A 15,822-nucleotide genomic window follows, 5' to 3' on the forward strand; every position below is an offset into this window, starting at 1 on the left:
GACCGGAAGGCGCTCGCTTTCCATGACTGTCGTGTACCACTGCGTTCTCTCCGACGCTGCTTGACTGCCACCTATACGAGTGCTCAAGTCATGTATGAGCCTCGTACATGCAAACTTCTGGACCTCAAGTCGGAACGTCATGTATAGCCACGGGACCCGCTCACCATAGCCACATCATGTGAGGTTCGTCCTCTTTGATAAAAGGGTTTCCCTCGTCTCAGCTTTGTCACTACATTCTTCTTCTTTACTATAATCTCGAGGTCCAGACACTAGAAACATCGTTACGCAATGGCTCGTCCCACATTTACTCTTACTTCAAGCATCCTTCTTATACAGGCGGTTTGTGGTGCAACTCTCAGCCATTCCAAGGTATGTTCTAGGTCCCACGGATCAAGCCGATATTCCAATACCCGGACCGCAATTGCGCTATTGCTGACATCAGCCTTGTAGGATGAATGCCCAGAAGGCTGGAGTTTGGCGCGAACCCAATTTAACAGCCAAGACCAAGTCTATTGCTGCTACGGCTCCATCACCGTTGAGAATAACGATGGCTATTGCTGTGTGCACAGTCCCGTCTTGCCTTCTGGCCAGGGTAGCGGCAACCACAATGCTGGCGGCGAAATAGCGAACAGCTGCTTTCCATTCTGCTCCAGCCCAGTCAGTCGGGATCAGAACAGGGCGCCTTCTTCCCAGCAGTGCATTGACAGGATCCCCATCACAGCGTCAGACTATTCGGAGCGCGTCTCGGCCGCGTCCAGCTCAGCGGCCGCGTCGCCGACCAGCGGCTTCCAGCCCAGCAGCAACAGCGCCTCAGCCACCCCTTCGGCCTCGAGCTCAGACTTTACGAGTGGTGGCAGCCGCGCTACTGGCAGTCCGACCGCGAACGCGGCCCCGGTTGCTACCAGCGCCGTTGCGCACGTCGGTGGACTTGTGGCGGCTGCAGTCATGCTGGTAGTCTAGCTAGTGGCTGTATGGTTGCCAAAGAAACACTTGTATACCTATCTACTTTTCATCCGTGCGATATATTCCCGTCGTCGGATAATTCCAGGAAGGAAGAAAAGCTACTTTCCAATAGCTATATAGAAGCATCACAACCAACGACATAACCACTTCATGCCCCCTCTTACCTTCCTGCTCGACCCGTTCAGCAGATTTCGCCCTTGGTGATGTTGACAAGAATGAGTGTAAAACCACAAAAGCTGTGCCGAACTCGATTGGGGAGCCGCCAATGCCACCAATGTTGGCAGATCTACAATCACGCCTCCACTATTCCGTTCATCAACACCAGACGGTTTGAACCCCAGCGTCGCCGCAAGTTCGATGAAGGGCTTGAACTTCACTGGAAGCGTCGCCGCAGGTGCGGTGAAGCGTTTGTACCGAATCTCTGGTGAAAGTCTATGCGGCCTGGAAACCCTCGATGTTGTTATCCTCAAGTATCTTGGCTTCTTCTTCCTTGGTAGTCGGAATAACAATGCTACTACGGCCAAAAGTAAGCTCCATAGTGTCTTCTTCGTGCGCGTCGCGGCCAACCCTGACAATACTTAACAAACTGTCTAGGCCGGTAAGCTCCAGGGTTTGAATAATATCTCGGGCAAAGGCAGCCGGAAACATGGCCTTATCGACGCTAGCGAGGTCGCGATGCGGAACGAAAGCGTACTCAACGGGCCGAATTTCACCATTATATAGGGCCACCTGCGATATCGTCTGAGCCGCCAATCACCCAAGGCGACGATACAGGCCCGAGTTCTACAATGCGCTCGTTGGATGCAAGCGGATAATGCTTGTGGGGAAGCCCGATTCCGATGCTTTCCACGCCGTGCTTGAGAAAGACATCCCTGTATTTGACATGCATTAGTTTTGGTCTAGAAATCCGTCGTTGAAACAAGGACTGTTAATACCTCACGAGAGACTTCATCGTCTCATATCCCTTGAGGTCGGCAAACATCCCAGCAGTGATGCCAATGTCCTCAAGCGAGTCCATAGCGCGGGGCTCGTAAGCGGCAGGAGTATAATATTCGGTGGTGGCGGCCATAATTTCTTTGACAAGCATTGATGTTGTAAAAATTTAGATATTTAATCTGTATAATTTGATGTCTCATTCTATGTGCGGATGTTGCTCGCGTTATATATAAGAACCCCCTTCTTATCATGCATTGACAGTTGCCTGATATATGACTTTATTTACTAACGGTGGTTTCAGATTGACGCAGGTGACAGAAATTTTTTAGATAACTAAATGCCATGACCACCAAACTACTAGAGCTAACACATGATAAACCGGACCATTACTGAGTTAGCTGCTTTGGATTGACTACACCAACTAACATGACTAAAGTGACGAAACGCAGCTTCTGGCGCGGCTGGGGCGCCGGTGTTCTAAATACTTCACAATAATATAATAAGGGAAATATATACTCTTGCCATAAATAGTCACTTGACTTTTGTACAAGCTACACCATTTACATATCACTTAAGAAAAGGATAGGGGTATTCTATTCTTCGTTCTTTTATAGTGTTTGGCGATGGGCTTGTGGTCACTATGGAGGCTACACTAATATAAAAACCCGGGCGGACAACACCTAATTGTAACTAGAATAACATACAAAATTATGTCATACAGCCTGGCGGCCGCAGGTTCTTGAAACATACGTATGCCCTGATGAAATAAGCTCAAAACTTTGTACTGCTCCATCTTAAAAACAACACATATCGAACGACCAGTATAGCCTATCAAAAAGTACAAAAGCATAGTGTCAAAGCTGCGCATCCATATAAGATGCCCACAACAAAGAAGGGTAGGCTCATCATAAGGCCACCGTATTGCAACACTCGCGCGAAGAGCAACTGTAACATGGGCGCAGCAGTCAATAGCGCTGCCGCCTCAAATACGGCCATGGATGTAAAGAGAAGCGAGAGCTGGTCGTCAACTACCAGCGCAGTCAAAAGCGAGCGCATGGCCACGGAAAAGCCGCTGCCGCACGTGTAGACAATTACCGCTGGTTTCCAAGTTAACAAGAGGCATCATGGCTAGCGGCGGTACGAAGGATACATACCGAAAATAAATGTCACTGACGTTGGCGCAGACCCCATGAGCAAAGCACCCAGTGTAAGGCAACAAACCAAAGCAATCGCCGGCGTATGATTTGCTTTGACTGCATTCCCATTCGACCTCAGCAGCAAGGCATTAGCTGCCGGGAGAACAGCTATGAACCATGGCAATTGAGCTGCAGCATGGAGCGATATTAGAAGGTTTGCCTAACACTTTATTAGCCAGATCGATTCTTAACCTGCAATAAAATATCTCACCTGGCTGATGGGCCACTTAAACTTAGCAGTCATAAACTGTGACAGTAGATCCTTGACTGGTCGTGCTATTTTCGCAATAAACATCGCTAGCAACCCAATGAACAGCGACTTGTTATGGAATAATTTCGGCATGTCCACCTTCAAATAATGCACCAGCTCGGTAATCGAGTGCTGCATTGAACCACATGTTGTCGTTGGTGGCGCCTCTTGCTCCACAGCTTCCGGTATAAATGGCTCGACTTGTGTTTTATTGCGTTGCAGAAGCGGTAGACAGAAGAAGCCCAAAAGACCCAAAGGAATACCTACAAGCCAGGCATAGTAAGGTCCAATCGTTTCCATAAGAAGCGACCCAAGCGGCGGTGATATGGACTCGAGTGAAAGCAGACAGACCTGTATCAGGAAGAAAGCATGGGCTCTAGCCAGTACTATTAGTTCAGTGACCATGCTGGAGCAGTGTATCATACCGGCGTTCTTGTGGTGTGGAAGCAGCTACAATGGCGAACAGCATAGGGCTGGTGACAGTTGATCCGCCGCCAATGATGGCTGTTGACGGCGCAAAATACACAGCGTTTAGAGGAAACAGCCGATGAAAGTAGAGGCAGACGAAGATCCAGGTATCTCTGATCAAAAATCCCACTAGGCACAAGCCGATCACGAGAGTTCGCCCATACGTATCTGCTATGATGCCATATGGAACTGCAAGCACCAGCCCAGGCACTGCCTCCATAAAGCTCAGAAGTCCACGGATATGCGCCACTCTGCTCTGGATATCGGCCACCTTGCAGAGACGCTCCGGGACGTTGCCGTGACCGTCAATCTTGTCGGGCTCATGCGCCGTATAATACTCGCGACAGGCACCGAGCTCAAGCATGCGGAGCATTGGGCCTTCGCCCATGAAAGATGGCACGTCGGTAACGACGAGGAATAGCACACAAACGTAAAGAGTGTGCCACCTAGCAACATGCTGCTTGAACAGTTCAAGGTTGGCCGCAGTACCTCGTTCAGCTTCATTCGGTCGGGCATTTCCCAACAAAGGAGTGCTCTCCATCATTTACCAATCTAGTCGCTGCAGCGGCCGGTTGGCAGAGTATCCAAGGAGACTGCAAAAAGGCTCTGAAGCATCTTGGTTCGAATGCGATTAGGGGCGACGCGTCTGCCTGTTCGTGGAGTACGCACGCTGCGGCGATGTCACCTTACTAACGCTGTAAGGCTGTCAGCCACCGGCGTCAGTAATATAGCACATAGATTCTGTAATTCATCACATAACCATTATTCTAGCCATGCTGTACAAAGTAGTGTTGGGCGTTGATCCTTCGCAGGATTTACCCCGCACAAGATTACGTATAGACAGTGATATGAGCGCGTACGCGGAAGCTCCAAGCTCGCCAACTCTACTTTAGTTGCACCCAGCCTTTCAATTCTTCCATAGACATGTCCATTCAAACTTGATAACTTGCAACATGGCTTGCAGAAATGATGACACATTTGGGCCCTCTGTATCAGGCTGCCGAGGCGACTTTGACTTTACAGCGCTATTCGAACAAGTCATCTTCACGCTCATCCCGGCTTGCGTCTTCATCCCCGTGAGCTTCACAGCTGCTGTCACGCTTCTCCGGCGACCAGTCATTGTCTCGGCGCCTTGGCTTCTCAGCCTAAAATTGGTAGGCTTTACTTCCATCACTCGGAAGTTCTGTGTTGCTCTAATAGTTTTATAAGCTTGTGGCTAGCGTGTTTGCAGCCTTAAAGTTGGCTGTTCTGGTTTTGATTCGTAAGGGTAAATATTATGCCCTGTCAAATGCAAAAATAAGCACGGCTGCGGCATCGGCCGACCTTGTTGCCGCGATCTGTCTCATTGCACTGTCGTATTCAAGTCATGCGCGATCGCCCCGACCATCTCGAATAAGCAACCTCTACCTTGCCGCAACCTTGCTTCCCGATATAGCCACTGCGCGCACTGCATGGCTCATGGTACCACACCAAGTCAACATGTCGTACAGCGTTGTTCTTGTTGCGACCGTTGCTACCAAAGCCGTTCTTATCGTTCTTGATTCGTGGCATAAAGGCAGTTGGCTGCTCCTGAATCGCACCGACATGAGTCCTGAAGCAATGTGTAACCTGGCCAGTCTTGGTGTGTTTGGTTGGCTGTATAGCTTGTTCATGAGGGGCTATCGCAACATTTTGTCTTTCGACATGTTGTACCCCTTGGACCACGACTTGGCTGCCGACATCCTCTCTACCCGGTTCCAACGAACGCTGAAAAGGCATCCACTGAACCAAAGGCGCCATGCACTCATTTTCGCGCTATCACGAACATTGTGGCAAGAGCTTTTACAGCCCATCATTCCTCGGGTCGTCTTCTTAGCCTCCAGCTTTTGCCAGCCATACTTGATTGACGCTCTTCTGGGATATCTAGAGCAGGAACCCCGGAACAAGGACCACGGCAATGGACTAATCTGCGCCACCCTGCTCACTTACCTGTCGATTGCCATTTCAAACGCTCTATATTGGTATCTGCAGGAGCGCTTCGTTATCAAGGTCAGAGGCTGTCTTGCACTCGCTGTCTACACCAAGACAACCAAGCTTGATCTACACTCGTCGGATAATTCCAGTGTACTGACGATCATGAGCACTGATATTGAACGGACTAGGATCGGCATTCTACAGATCCACGAATTATGGGCCAATCTTGTTCAAGTCGGTATCGCGTGCTGGCTCCTACAAGGTCAACTTGGTAGCGCATTCGCAGCCCCCATTGTCATTGTATTTCTGTCGACTGGTCTCGCATCATTAGCTGGCAAGCTCATCACGCCCCGACAACGAGTCTGGATGGAAGCCATCCAAGCCAGAGTTGGAGCAACTGCCGATGCGATTTCGCAGATGAAGTTCATCAAGATGTCTGGCATGGCCAGACCTGTACAGGGCTATATTCAGCACCTTCGCGTCGGAGAGCTTGCTCTAGGTAGCCGTTGGCGCCAGATCATCGCCTTTTCTTCTAGCATCGCGCAGATTCCGATGCTGGTTGCTCCTTTTGTCACCCTTGCAGTGACGTCCAAGTCACTAAACACGTCTAACATTTTCGTATCGCTCTCTTACCTCACCTTGTTGGCCTCCCCCATGATGGTGTTACTGCAGAAGATCCCCCAGCTCGTCAGCGCCTTGACGTGCTTGCAACGAATCCAAGCTTTCTTGGAGAGGGAAGAGATGACCAAATTTCGGATCCTCGACGGTTGCACAAGAATAGCTCAGCAAACAGTTGTTGCTGCACAAGTTGGACCCAAAGTCACCAAGAGCGTAGCTCTTGAGACGCTGCGGCCAATGCCTCCTTCTTCACCATACTGCATTTCTGTACAAGACGCTCACTTTGGTTGGGATCTGGGAAAATGTACTCTCCGCAACGTGAATATTGTTATTCCTCCCAACCAACTCACAGTCATTGTCGGTCCCGTGGGTTGCGGGAAATCTACAATGTGCAAATTACTCCTCGGCGAGATTCCTTACGCTGAGGGCAAAGTCACCCTATTCCAGATCAAAAAAATAGGCTACTGTGATCAACAGCCATTTCTAGCGAATGTATCCATCAGGGAAAATGTGGTTGGCTTCAATGAGTTTTCAGAGGCACGGTACCAGAAAGTAATATACGCCACCATGTTGCACGTCGATCTGGCGACACTCTCTTTGGGCGACCAAACCATCGTGGGTAGCGGTGGCATTGCTTTGAGTGGAGGTCAACGACAGCGACTGTCCATCGCTCGTGCATTGTACGCCGCTGATGTTGATGTATTCATTTTCGATGATGTCTTTAGCGGCCTTGATGCCAACACCGAAGAGCATGTTTTCCACCACGTTTTTGGTCTCGACGGCCTCGCGCGCCAGAGCGGCGCGACCATGGTACTTTGCACACACAATCAACGGCATGTTGCAAGCGCGCATCACGTCATTCGCATCTCAGAGTGTGGACTGGTGACCCAAGAAACTGTGCGAGCTACCCCTCAAGCAAATCATGCCGGTTCAACCGACGCCACCACACATGGTAGCATGTTTGAGCAGCCGTCGTCACTTGTATCCAACCCACCAGTACCGGGCTGTACAGCTCCTCCAAGCACAAATACCAGCGAACCCGTATCGCCGGGGGCTGCAGGATCTTCGGCGCGTCAGACTGGTGATAGTACCGTCTACAAATACTACTTGAAATCTATTCGAGCGTTCCCACTTGCCATTTTCCTGGTCAGTGGCATATGCTTTGGGTTCTTGGAAAACTTTCCTAGAGTCTGGCTTATATATTGGACCCGCGACCTTGCCCGCGGAGATGAGGCACTGCATCCACATGCCTACTGGATCGGCATCTACGGATTCTTGCAGATGTCGTGCTGGGCTGCTTCGGTTGTGACGTGCGTTGTTGTGCTGACAACGTTTGTCAGCCAAAGCGGCGCTGCCTTGCACGAAACCGCCCTCTCCACCATAGTTGACGCGACGCTGCGCTTGTTCACCCTGACGGATGTTGGTGTTTTGGTCAACTACTTCTCTCAAGATACCAATCTTATTGATACCCAGCTTCCGTCGTCCTTTATCAATGTTATTCTCGAAGCAACCACCATCATCGGCATGGCAGCTGTTCTCGCTTCATCGTCCCCCTGGCTTGTCCTCGTATATCCTGCCTTGCTTTTCATCTTGTGGTTTGTGCAGCACTTTTACCTGCGCACTTCGCGGCAACTGCGTCTCTTAGACCTCGAGGCCAAAAGTCCACTCTATGCCCACTTCATGGATACGTTGCGCGGCATCTCTACACTCCGCGCATTCGGATGGGTCGAGCAAAGCGTGGCTCAGAACAAGGAGCGCCTCGATACATCGCAACAAGCCATGTATCTGTTGGCCATGATACAGCGATGGCTCAATCTATCATTAAGTCTCATTGTTGCCATCACTGCAGCCGCGCTTGTTGCGCTCATGACGCGGCTTGGTGCTGATGCAGCAATATCAGGTGCATCACTTGTGACGTTGATGACTCTCAGCCAGAGTTTGGTAGATTTCGTTACTTTCTACGCTGCCATGGAAACTTCGATCGGCGCAGTCACTCGCATTCGTACATTGGCGCAAAGCACCCGGACGGAGAGAGTCGCTGGCAGACAAGTTCTGCCTGGAGAATCATGGCCGCGGCAAGGCGAGGTCATCGTCCAAAATGCATGGGCAAGCTACGTTGACTCGCCAACAGAATGCTCCATTCGCGGTCTCAGCGTCCATATACGCGGAGGGCAGAAAGTTGCATTATGCGGGCGGTCGGGCAGTGGCAAGTCATCGTTTGTCTTGCTTCTGCTCGCACTTTTGGAGCCGCTGAATCCTGTCGAATACAACACCAGGCTACTCATCGACGGTGATTCTCTTTTATCCATGGAACCTCAAAAACTCAGAGAATACATCGTCACTATACCGCAAGAGCCTGTTTTCCTACCGCCTGGAAGCTCAGTCGCCCAGAACCTGGATCCTTTTAACCAAGTTTCCAGGGACCTGTGCGAAGACATTGTTAAACAGGTCGGGCTCTGGTCTGCGGTACAGGACCAGGGAGGCAGCTTGGATGCTATTTTACAGAGCTCATCGCTGAGCCAGGGCCAGCGTCAATTATTCAGCCTGGCGCGTGCGGTACTCAAGCGCAGAGTAAGCGGTTCCAATGTACTGCTCCTCGATGAGTTTACGAGTTCTGTTGATGCCGTGACGGAGAGAAAAATGATGGAAATCATCATGGATGAATTTCGAAACGCCACCGTCATCATGGTCTCGCATCGACTTGACGTTGTCATGGAAATGTTTGATCGCGTGCTTCTCATGGACAATGGCCAGCTCGTCGAGGACGGAGCACCGCGGACTTTGGCCAAGACAGACGGGAGCTTGTTCTCAAAGCTGTTGCATTCGGCCAATGTACTGTAGATAACAAAGGCTGGTTTTGGGACCAGGTGCATCACTAGTTTGTCTCTCGGGCCAGTTGCTGTCACCCTCATCCCACAACAGCATCGTCACATTCAGACAGGAAAGGAGAGCGGGCACATGCCAGCAACCGCAAACTACGTAGAGTCTGGTACTCACGTCGAGTCATTTTGTTGCACATGGTCGCCGAGTTGTGGAGCGCCCAGAGTACAAGGGCCTGTACACGGCAATTAAGTGCGAGGCGACCAATGAAGGCGTTGCGCCGTACATGGATGCTGTTCATCAGTCAAGAGTATCCATAGAGGTAGCCCAATTTATTATTTAATATTTCGCTCGATCTATTGCTATACAGGAGACTACGAAGAACCGAGTTGCCGGAATGACGCAACAGTGCATTGTCCCTAGTACCACCGAACATGTATACTTGGTGCTTTTTTGAGAGAGAGAGAGAAAGAGAGAGAGAGAGAGACAGAGACTTTCCATTTCACTTCCCTTTATGAACCTCTCGTATTTGGCTTAGAACTAACTAGTGGCATCTCCCCAATGGGTCATTTTGGGATTCCCACAGTACACTCTCGCTTTTCCTTCTGCGCTACGTCGCCATGTTCTTCATTAAGCGACTGAAGTGTGGGCTTTTAGCAGCCCTTTCATAGTAGGTAGCTTCTCAGAAATAGGATATATTCTACATAGTAACAAGAATGTGTTGTCACTCCGTACTAGTATCAATAGGTACAAACATCGCCAGTCGCAGTCATACTTTGATTTGTGTCATCCACGTAGAGCTCAGACGCAAGTTTGACAATTCATCCTCTCTTATTACTTCATCAACAAGAAAGTGTGCCCATCGCTGTGTGCCATGCTCGGAGATGCACAGATCTATAAAACCACACTTATATGGAGACGTAACGCTGCGCCACAAATTTATGCATAGCTATGTGGAGGACGAGAGTCTGAGCCGTCGTCATAGGCGACATGGTATAAATTAAGACTGCTACATGGACTTGTAATAATAATTATATCTTGCCTCGGCAATTTTTTCTCTCTTCAACTTTCAAATTCCAACACTAGATTTGAAGCGCTTTTTAGAGACGATGCCCACAGAACCACCAACCTACGACCAGGCTACAGCTTGCCATCCAAACCAACAGCAGGCAGCCATTGGACCGCAAACACTTATCCTCGAAGGCTTTAAAATCTATACAGCTGAAGATCACACGGTAACCTTATACGAACTCAGCAGCTCACCACGCGAAGCAATCGCAAATTCCTACAACATTTACAAAACTCGATACCGTCTGGCTGCCGCCGACGGTGAAGGGGACATAACAAGCCGCCAGGACCATATATACCAGTTCCAAGAGAAGAGCACCTTTTCGCTACGGCGGGCTCGCCCAAAAGTCGTGATTACGGGGCATTGCAGCGAGCAGCGAACCTACAAGGAGGTCATTTTATCAGGGAGGAGTAGTGGATGGACGGGCTGCCGATCAGAAGGCCATTTCTCGGCCACGACACCAACAATTAGACTTTTCCAGAATTCGAAGCATATCACATGGAAGAATGCGTCGGGAGAAATTGTTGGATATGAGCCATTCATAAAGAAGGGCTCGGAAGAACCGTCGCGCCTCATCGTAGAGGCAATTTTGGACGCGAAAGACCTGGATCTTCTCGTCGCATGCTGGATGGCGAGGTTGTGGAAGGAGTCGAAAGCTTGGGCATACAAGCAGTTGCCCTCGGCCGATTGTAAGTGCTTCCATGAACCACGAAGGACTGACTGGGGACTACTCCTAACATTTTAATTGCAGTGAAAAACTTTACAAGTATTAGCCATAGGCAACGGAATACTGCCAAGCTTGGTGGGTTCGTTGGTACCTCGGGAACGGTTTTTGCGTAAAGAGTCATTCTAGTTTCCGCATCAAATAGAACTAGTGCCGAGCGTTGTATTTTAACCATACCAAATAACATGTCCAAGTCGAACTCCTCATAACCACGGCGCAGCAATTTATGAAACAGAAGAGCTATTGCAGGGTCTTTCAGCTTTTCCAAGCTTGTGAAATAACCGGCCGGTCTGTCTCTGCAGTCCATGCTTAACCCCGTAACCACTTTGCCCTCGCTCTCGCCGCTGGCGGAGGGACGAGAAGCCGACGCTGTAATAAGGCATCTGCCGTCCATCATCAGAGAAACCCTTGAGCTTTATCTTGAAGGGGTTACAGGCTACCTCGAGTTATAATAGGTTATGACGTATGCGATGTAGCTATCTGGTTCCTTGAGAAACTGCTAGTGCTTTCTACTATAGTCTAATAACTATGGTGAATAAGTACCTTCAGAATTAATCAGTGGTCGAACCCCCCCTGCGAGCGACCTAACCTCGACAGGCAAAGGGATAGACTGAATGTAAAAGACCCTTTTCGGGAATAAGCAACGGAGTAATGGGGGCCCCTCTGCGCACTTGAGTCGCAACCGCTTCACGCGAGAAAAAAGCTTTGCATATTTAGTCCGGATCTGCATAGGCGATGGGGCTCATCAAGTGTTCAAGAAGCTGCGCACAGCATTCGCAACAGAAAGCGTCAGTGATCGAATGAGACGCGGCGAAAGAGGGGGGGGGGGGGGGGGGGGGGGGGGGGAGTGGCAGGAGCAGTCGTACCCATTGTTCGAGTTCCGCATCGTTGTGATGAAGTCTTCCAAATTTTTGATCCAATTGGTCTTGATGGTCATTGTCAGCTCTGTACGAGGTCAGTGTCTGAAGCAGTTTCCATGAAACTTACCACTGGTGACATGAAGCACGTCGTCCAAGCCAGAGGCCTCCAGTTTGCGTAGGAAAGCTCCAGCCTCGCGGTCTGATCCGATTTGGCTAATCTGAAAACGAACGGCTGCGGACGCCTGTCAGCTTGATGCGACGAACTGGCACCACAATGGCGGCGGGGAGGGCTTACAAGTACGAGGGAGGCCTTTTACCCGTAAATATTGGCCGCAAGCTTTGATGACGTCTGTGAGAGTGTCGGTTGTCTCCGTTCCCGCTGCAGATCCAGAGGCGGCATCCGTAGTGTCTTTTGTTTCCTTTGTCTTCGGTTCCTCTGCAGATCCAGTGGCGCCATTCTTAGAGTCGTTTGGTTTAGCTGTCTTCGGTTCCTCTGTAGATCCAGTGGCGCCATTCTTAGAGTCGTTTGGTTTAGCTGTCTTCGGTTCCTCTGTAGATCTAGGGGCGTCATCCTTAGAGTCGTTTGGTTCCTTAGAGTCGTTTGGTTTGGCTGTCTTCGGTTCCTCTGCAGATCCAGGGGCGTCATCCTTAGAGTCGTTTGGTTCCTTAGAGTCGTTTGGTTTGGCTGTCTTCGGTTCCTCTGCAGATCCAGGGGCGCCATCCATAGTAATGGAGATTAGTAAAGGGCGTAGGAGTTTTCTTTTTCTGAACGGTTCCTTGAAGAAAGGGTCGAGCACCTTGCTCTTCAAGTTGGTGCCAATCTCTGTCCCGCCATCCGGAATCATCCCGTTCGTCAGCTCTTTGACTTGGTCCGGTAAGAGTTTAGACGAGCCCTCCTCCTTGTTGATGAAGCGCAAGTCAATACCACCTTCTTCAGGGATTATGCGGGTGGTGATGGACGCAATGCGATGCACAAGGTCCGCCTGGTCGGTCCAGCGTGTCCTATCCCCAACCGTTTTTTTGTTCATGGATCCGCTGTCATCTGTGCATGTGTTGTCAGGCTGCTGGTGCTCAGCTTCTCAAAGATTGGCGGAGATCCTTACCGCAATACAAAATCGGCTTGTAGAGGGCTAGGCGAGCTAAATCCTTTGTGTTCAACAAGTTGTTCGGGTCACGGTCTAGCTTTACCGCCCCGTTGACAACATTGTCGAGAAAGGTACTATATATTGGGAAAAAATATTCTAACCGCTTCTCCGAAATGAAATCTCGTATGTATTTTCGAAATTCTGCCTTGGCGTTTTCATCGTCTTCGTGTACGGATTTAGGTTCGAACTGCTCAAAGATGGTCAGCTATTCGCTATAAAACGGAAGCAAATCTCCATAGACAAATACAAAACTCTCACCTTTTTGAATCTTTCATCCAGCCAGCCCCTCATCTTAAATCGTCGGAGAATTGCATCCTTGGCCTCCATCGCTGAAGCGGCTGCCACGCCAGCCGCCCCAATCGCCACTCCTGCTGCTGCTGCTGAGACCCTGATGTTCGCATTTGCCCACCAGACAATAGCTCCAATCATAGACACGACTAGAGACGTCTGAGCGAGCTTGTCTGGCGTGCGGGCTCGCATAGCGCTAAGCCGAGCCTGGTCGTTGAAGCTTTTGGCCAGGTGATAAGCTGATTTATTATCCTCAGCCACTATGTGGAGGGGATTGGCGCCAGCATCGACAAGCCGGCTAATTACCTCGGGGCTCTTGCGCGTCTTGACCGCGTTCCATAGCGGCGTGGAGCCCTTGTCAGTGGCTAAAACTTGGGATGCGAGCGAGGCGTCGGCATTATGGTCGAGAAGAAGCTGGATCAGTCCCTCGGCCTCGGATGTGGGCGCCTTCAAGGTGGCAACCCACAGAGGTGGCCGGCCTCTGCGGCCACCATCGGGGTCAGCTTTGTATTTGAGGAGGAGTTTAGCGCACTCTGCGTGGCCCTTCCAGAGAGCAATCCCAAGCGGTGTCAGTTTGCTCTCTGCATGGAGCTTGTTTATCTCTGATACAGGGACTCCTTGAAGGACGTCTTCGGTCAAGCCACCTCTTTCAGAGAGCTCGTAGATGATTTCCATGATGGACTAAGTTGCTCTAGATTGGTAGGTCTTGCCGAGCCAATTCCCGGAAGTGGCTTCCCAGTCGAGATTGTACAGCATTTTATACTCGACCCAAGCGAGTCTCGCCCAAAGTCCATACTACCAAGCCTCCGTTGCTGTAGCTCGTCACTTTGCAGTTGCCAACGAAGTGAAACATGCATGCGCTAAATACTGCAATATGCCGAGTCTGGGTGTTGTTCGCATGTAGGCTGAACCTGTGCTTTTGCCTTGCATTTCCTCGGTTGAGCTTGGTTCGCCTGGCTGCGCATTGCTCCACCTGGATTCGCCGAATGCTGCAATCTGTCGAGTCTGGGTGTTCTTCGCACGTAGGTCTGACCCTCCTGCTTGCCTTGTACTTCCTTCATTTACCTTGGTTCGCCTGGATTCGCCTAAATTCGCTCGCCTGCCTCTTACTCTGGCTCGTGAGGTAGTTGGCCAGTTACTATAACCCCACAGCACGCCCGAGCAACCCCTCTGGCGCGCCATTCCATCGACGGCAGATAAAGTTGCGGGGAAAGGTTGCTCAGACATGGTCGGCATGAAATACCTGTAGATCAGAGCGGGGCAAAAAGCGGCAGAACGCCTAGCCGTCGCTGTCGGCCTCGTGCACTGCACCGCCAATGACACGCTGCCTCTTCTCGCATGCGTCTTGGTCAGGCTTTCACTCCTTCTCTGCACCTTCGAGAGAAGAAGGAGAAGAGGGAGGGGGAGAACAAGTAGAAAAATGCTAGCATCCATCGGCCCTGACCGCCGCGAAGATGTGTGTCGACTACGATGACGCTGCGGCTGGCTCACAGCGAGATCTTTTGTTCTCTATCTTGATCTTGATCTTTTTTTTTCATGCTTTTTATTTCCGTTATTTATTTTCTTCTACTTTTTCTTTCATATACGCACCCTTAACTTTGAAGATGCCTACCATATAGCATATATACATGTCATATACATAGCATATATACATGTCATATACATAGCATATACATTACCGATGCGGACCCGGTACTGCTGGTATTACTTTCTCCCGACCACTCGTTGTAGCCCCTTCCTCCTCTGCCACCTGTCGAGGCGGAGGCAGAGGTGGCAAGCTACTTTTGGGTGCTGCAGTAGCGAAGCTGCCTGACAGTCCGCCTGACCAGGTGGCTGCATGCTGCATGAGGCATATATGCATGAATGCTGGGCTACTGTAGAAAACTACGACAATTGAATGGACTACGCCAATTTTGTGTTTCAATGCACTGCCTGTCTTGGAGCTCGACGATGCCCGAGACGTAAGCTGGGCGCGAGCATGGAAATGGCGTTGGCAAGGCACCGGCTTGCCTCATCAAGACGCTTATAAAATCGTTGAAGTCTTGAGTACGATGCCAGAGTCGTAGAGCTGCTCATGTAATACTAAACTCACAGACCTAGATGTTGAGACCGGTACACGGAACCGGAGAAATATTCCCATATAACTAATATATATATAGTAATACCCCTAGGTAGACGATAGCTCTCTAATTAATTAAGATATTCCTCCTCTCTCTTCCCTCCTGCTTGCCTATGTTAATACTCCCTTGGTAGTTTCGTGGCATATAGCAGTCGGAAAGGATCAGTACATCTCAATCTCTGCATGCATTTCGTACTTTTTCCATACACACGGCTCTTCTGTTCAAGCCTGATCGCTCTGGCTGCCTGCAGATGTGGTATTCGGCCAAAATCTGACCTTCCTTCCGACATCGGCACTCGCCACCGCTGACCTGGTTGCGCTTACGGCGGTTTCACGGGCATTATAACTACCGAGATACTGGTTCGATTTCGTGCTGCCTGTGGGCTTTATATATATGGCGAAACGGGTGGCAT

General features: G+C 50.2%; 5 protein-coding genes across 5 annotated transcripts; 2 read left to right on the forward strand and 3 right to left on the reverse strand.

Annotated features, from left to right (window-relative positions):
* Positions 1 to 288: 288 nt before the first annotated feature.
* Positions 289 to 960, forward strand: V2A60_009613 (uncharacterized protein; the record flags this gene model as incomplete). The annotated part of the gene is made up of 2 exons (XM_083260878.1): positions 289 to 369; positions 451 to 960. 2 exons carry the CDS (start codon positions 289 to 291, stop codon positions 958 to 960), a joined length of 591 nt encoding a protein of 196 aa, XP_083117004.1.
* A 435-nt stretch (positions 961 to 1,395) lies between these two features.
* V2A60_009614 (uncharacterized protein) lies at positions 1,396 to 2,032 on the reverse strand (the record flags this gene model as incomplete). Its single annotated transcript, XM_083260879.1, has 3 exons — positions 1,396 to 1,692; positions 1,751 to 1,835; positions 1,899 to 2,032. 3 exons carry the CDS (start codon positions 2,030 to 2,032, stop codon positions 1,396 to 1,398), a joined length of 516 nt encoding a protein of 171 aa, XP_083117005.1.
* Positions 2,033 to 3,739: 1,707 nt separating this feature from the next.
* V2A60_009615 (uncharacterized protein) lies at positions 3,740 to 4,354 on the reverse strand (the record flags this gene model as incomplete). The annotated part of the gene is made up of 1 exon (XM_083260880.1): positions 3,740 to 4,354. One exon carries the CDS (start codon positions 4,352 to 4,354, stop codon positions 3,740 to 3,742), a length of 615 nt encoding a protein of 204 aa, XP_083117006.1.
* Positions 4,355 to 5,292: 938 nt separating this feature from the next.
* On the forward strand, positions 5,293 to 9,225 carry V2A60_009616 (P-loop containing nucleoside triphosphate hydrolase protein; the record flags this gene model as incomplete). Its single annotated transcript, XM_083260881.1, has 1 exon — positions 5,293 to 9,225. The coding sequence occupies one exon, from the start codon at positions 5,293 to 5,295 to the stop codon at positions 9,223 to 9,225; it is 3,933 nt and encodes a 1,310-aa protein (XP_083117007.1).
* Positions 9,226 to 11,710: 2,485 nt separating this feature from the next.
* Positions 11,711 to 13,965, reverse strand: V2A60_009617 (ankyrin repeat domain-containing protein; the record flags this gene model as incomplete). Its single annotated transcript, XM_083260882.1, has 6 exons — positions 11,711 to 11,758; positions 11,864 to 11,922; positions 11,985 to 12,089; positions 12,153 to 12,899; positions 12,961 to 13,189; positions 13,261 to 13,965. 6 exons carry the CDS (start codon positions 13,963 to 13,965, stop codon positions 11,711 to 11,713), a joined length of 1,893 nt encoding a protein of 630 aa, XP_083117008.1.
* Positions 13,966 to 15,822: the final 1,857 nt, after the last annotated feature.

Source organism: Cordyceps javanica, chromosome 7 (assembly GCF_051103115.1).
Source record: "Cordyceps javanica chromosome 7, complete sequence".
NCBI lineage: Eukaryota > Fungi > Ascomycota > Sordariomycetes > Hypocreales > Cordycipitaceae > Cordyceps > Cordyceps javanica.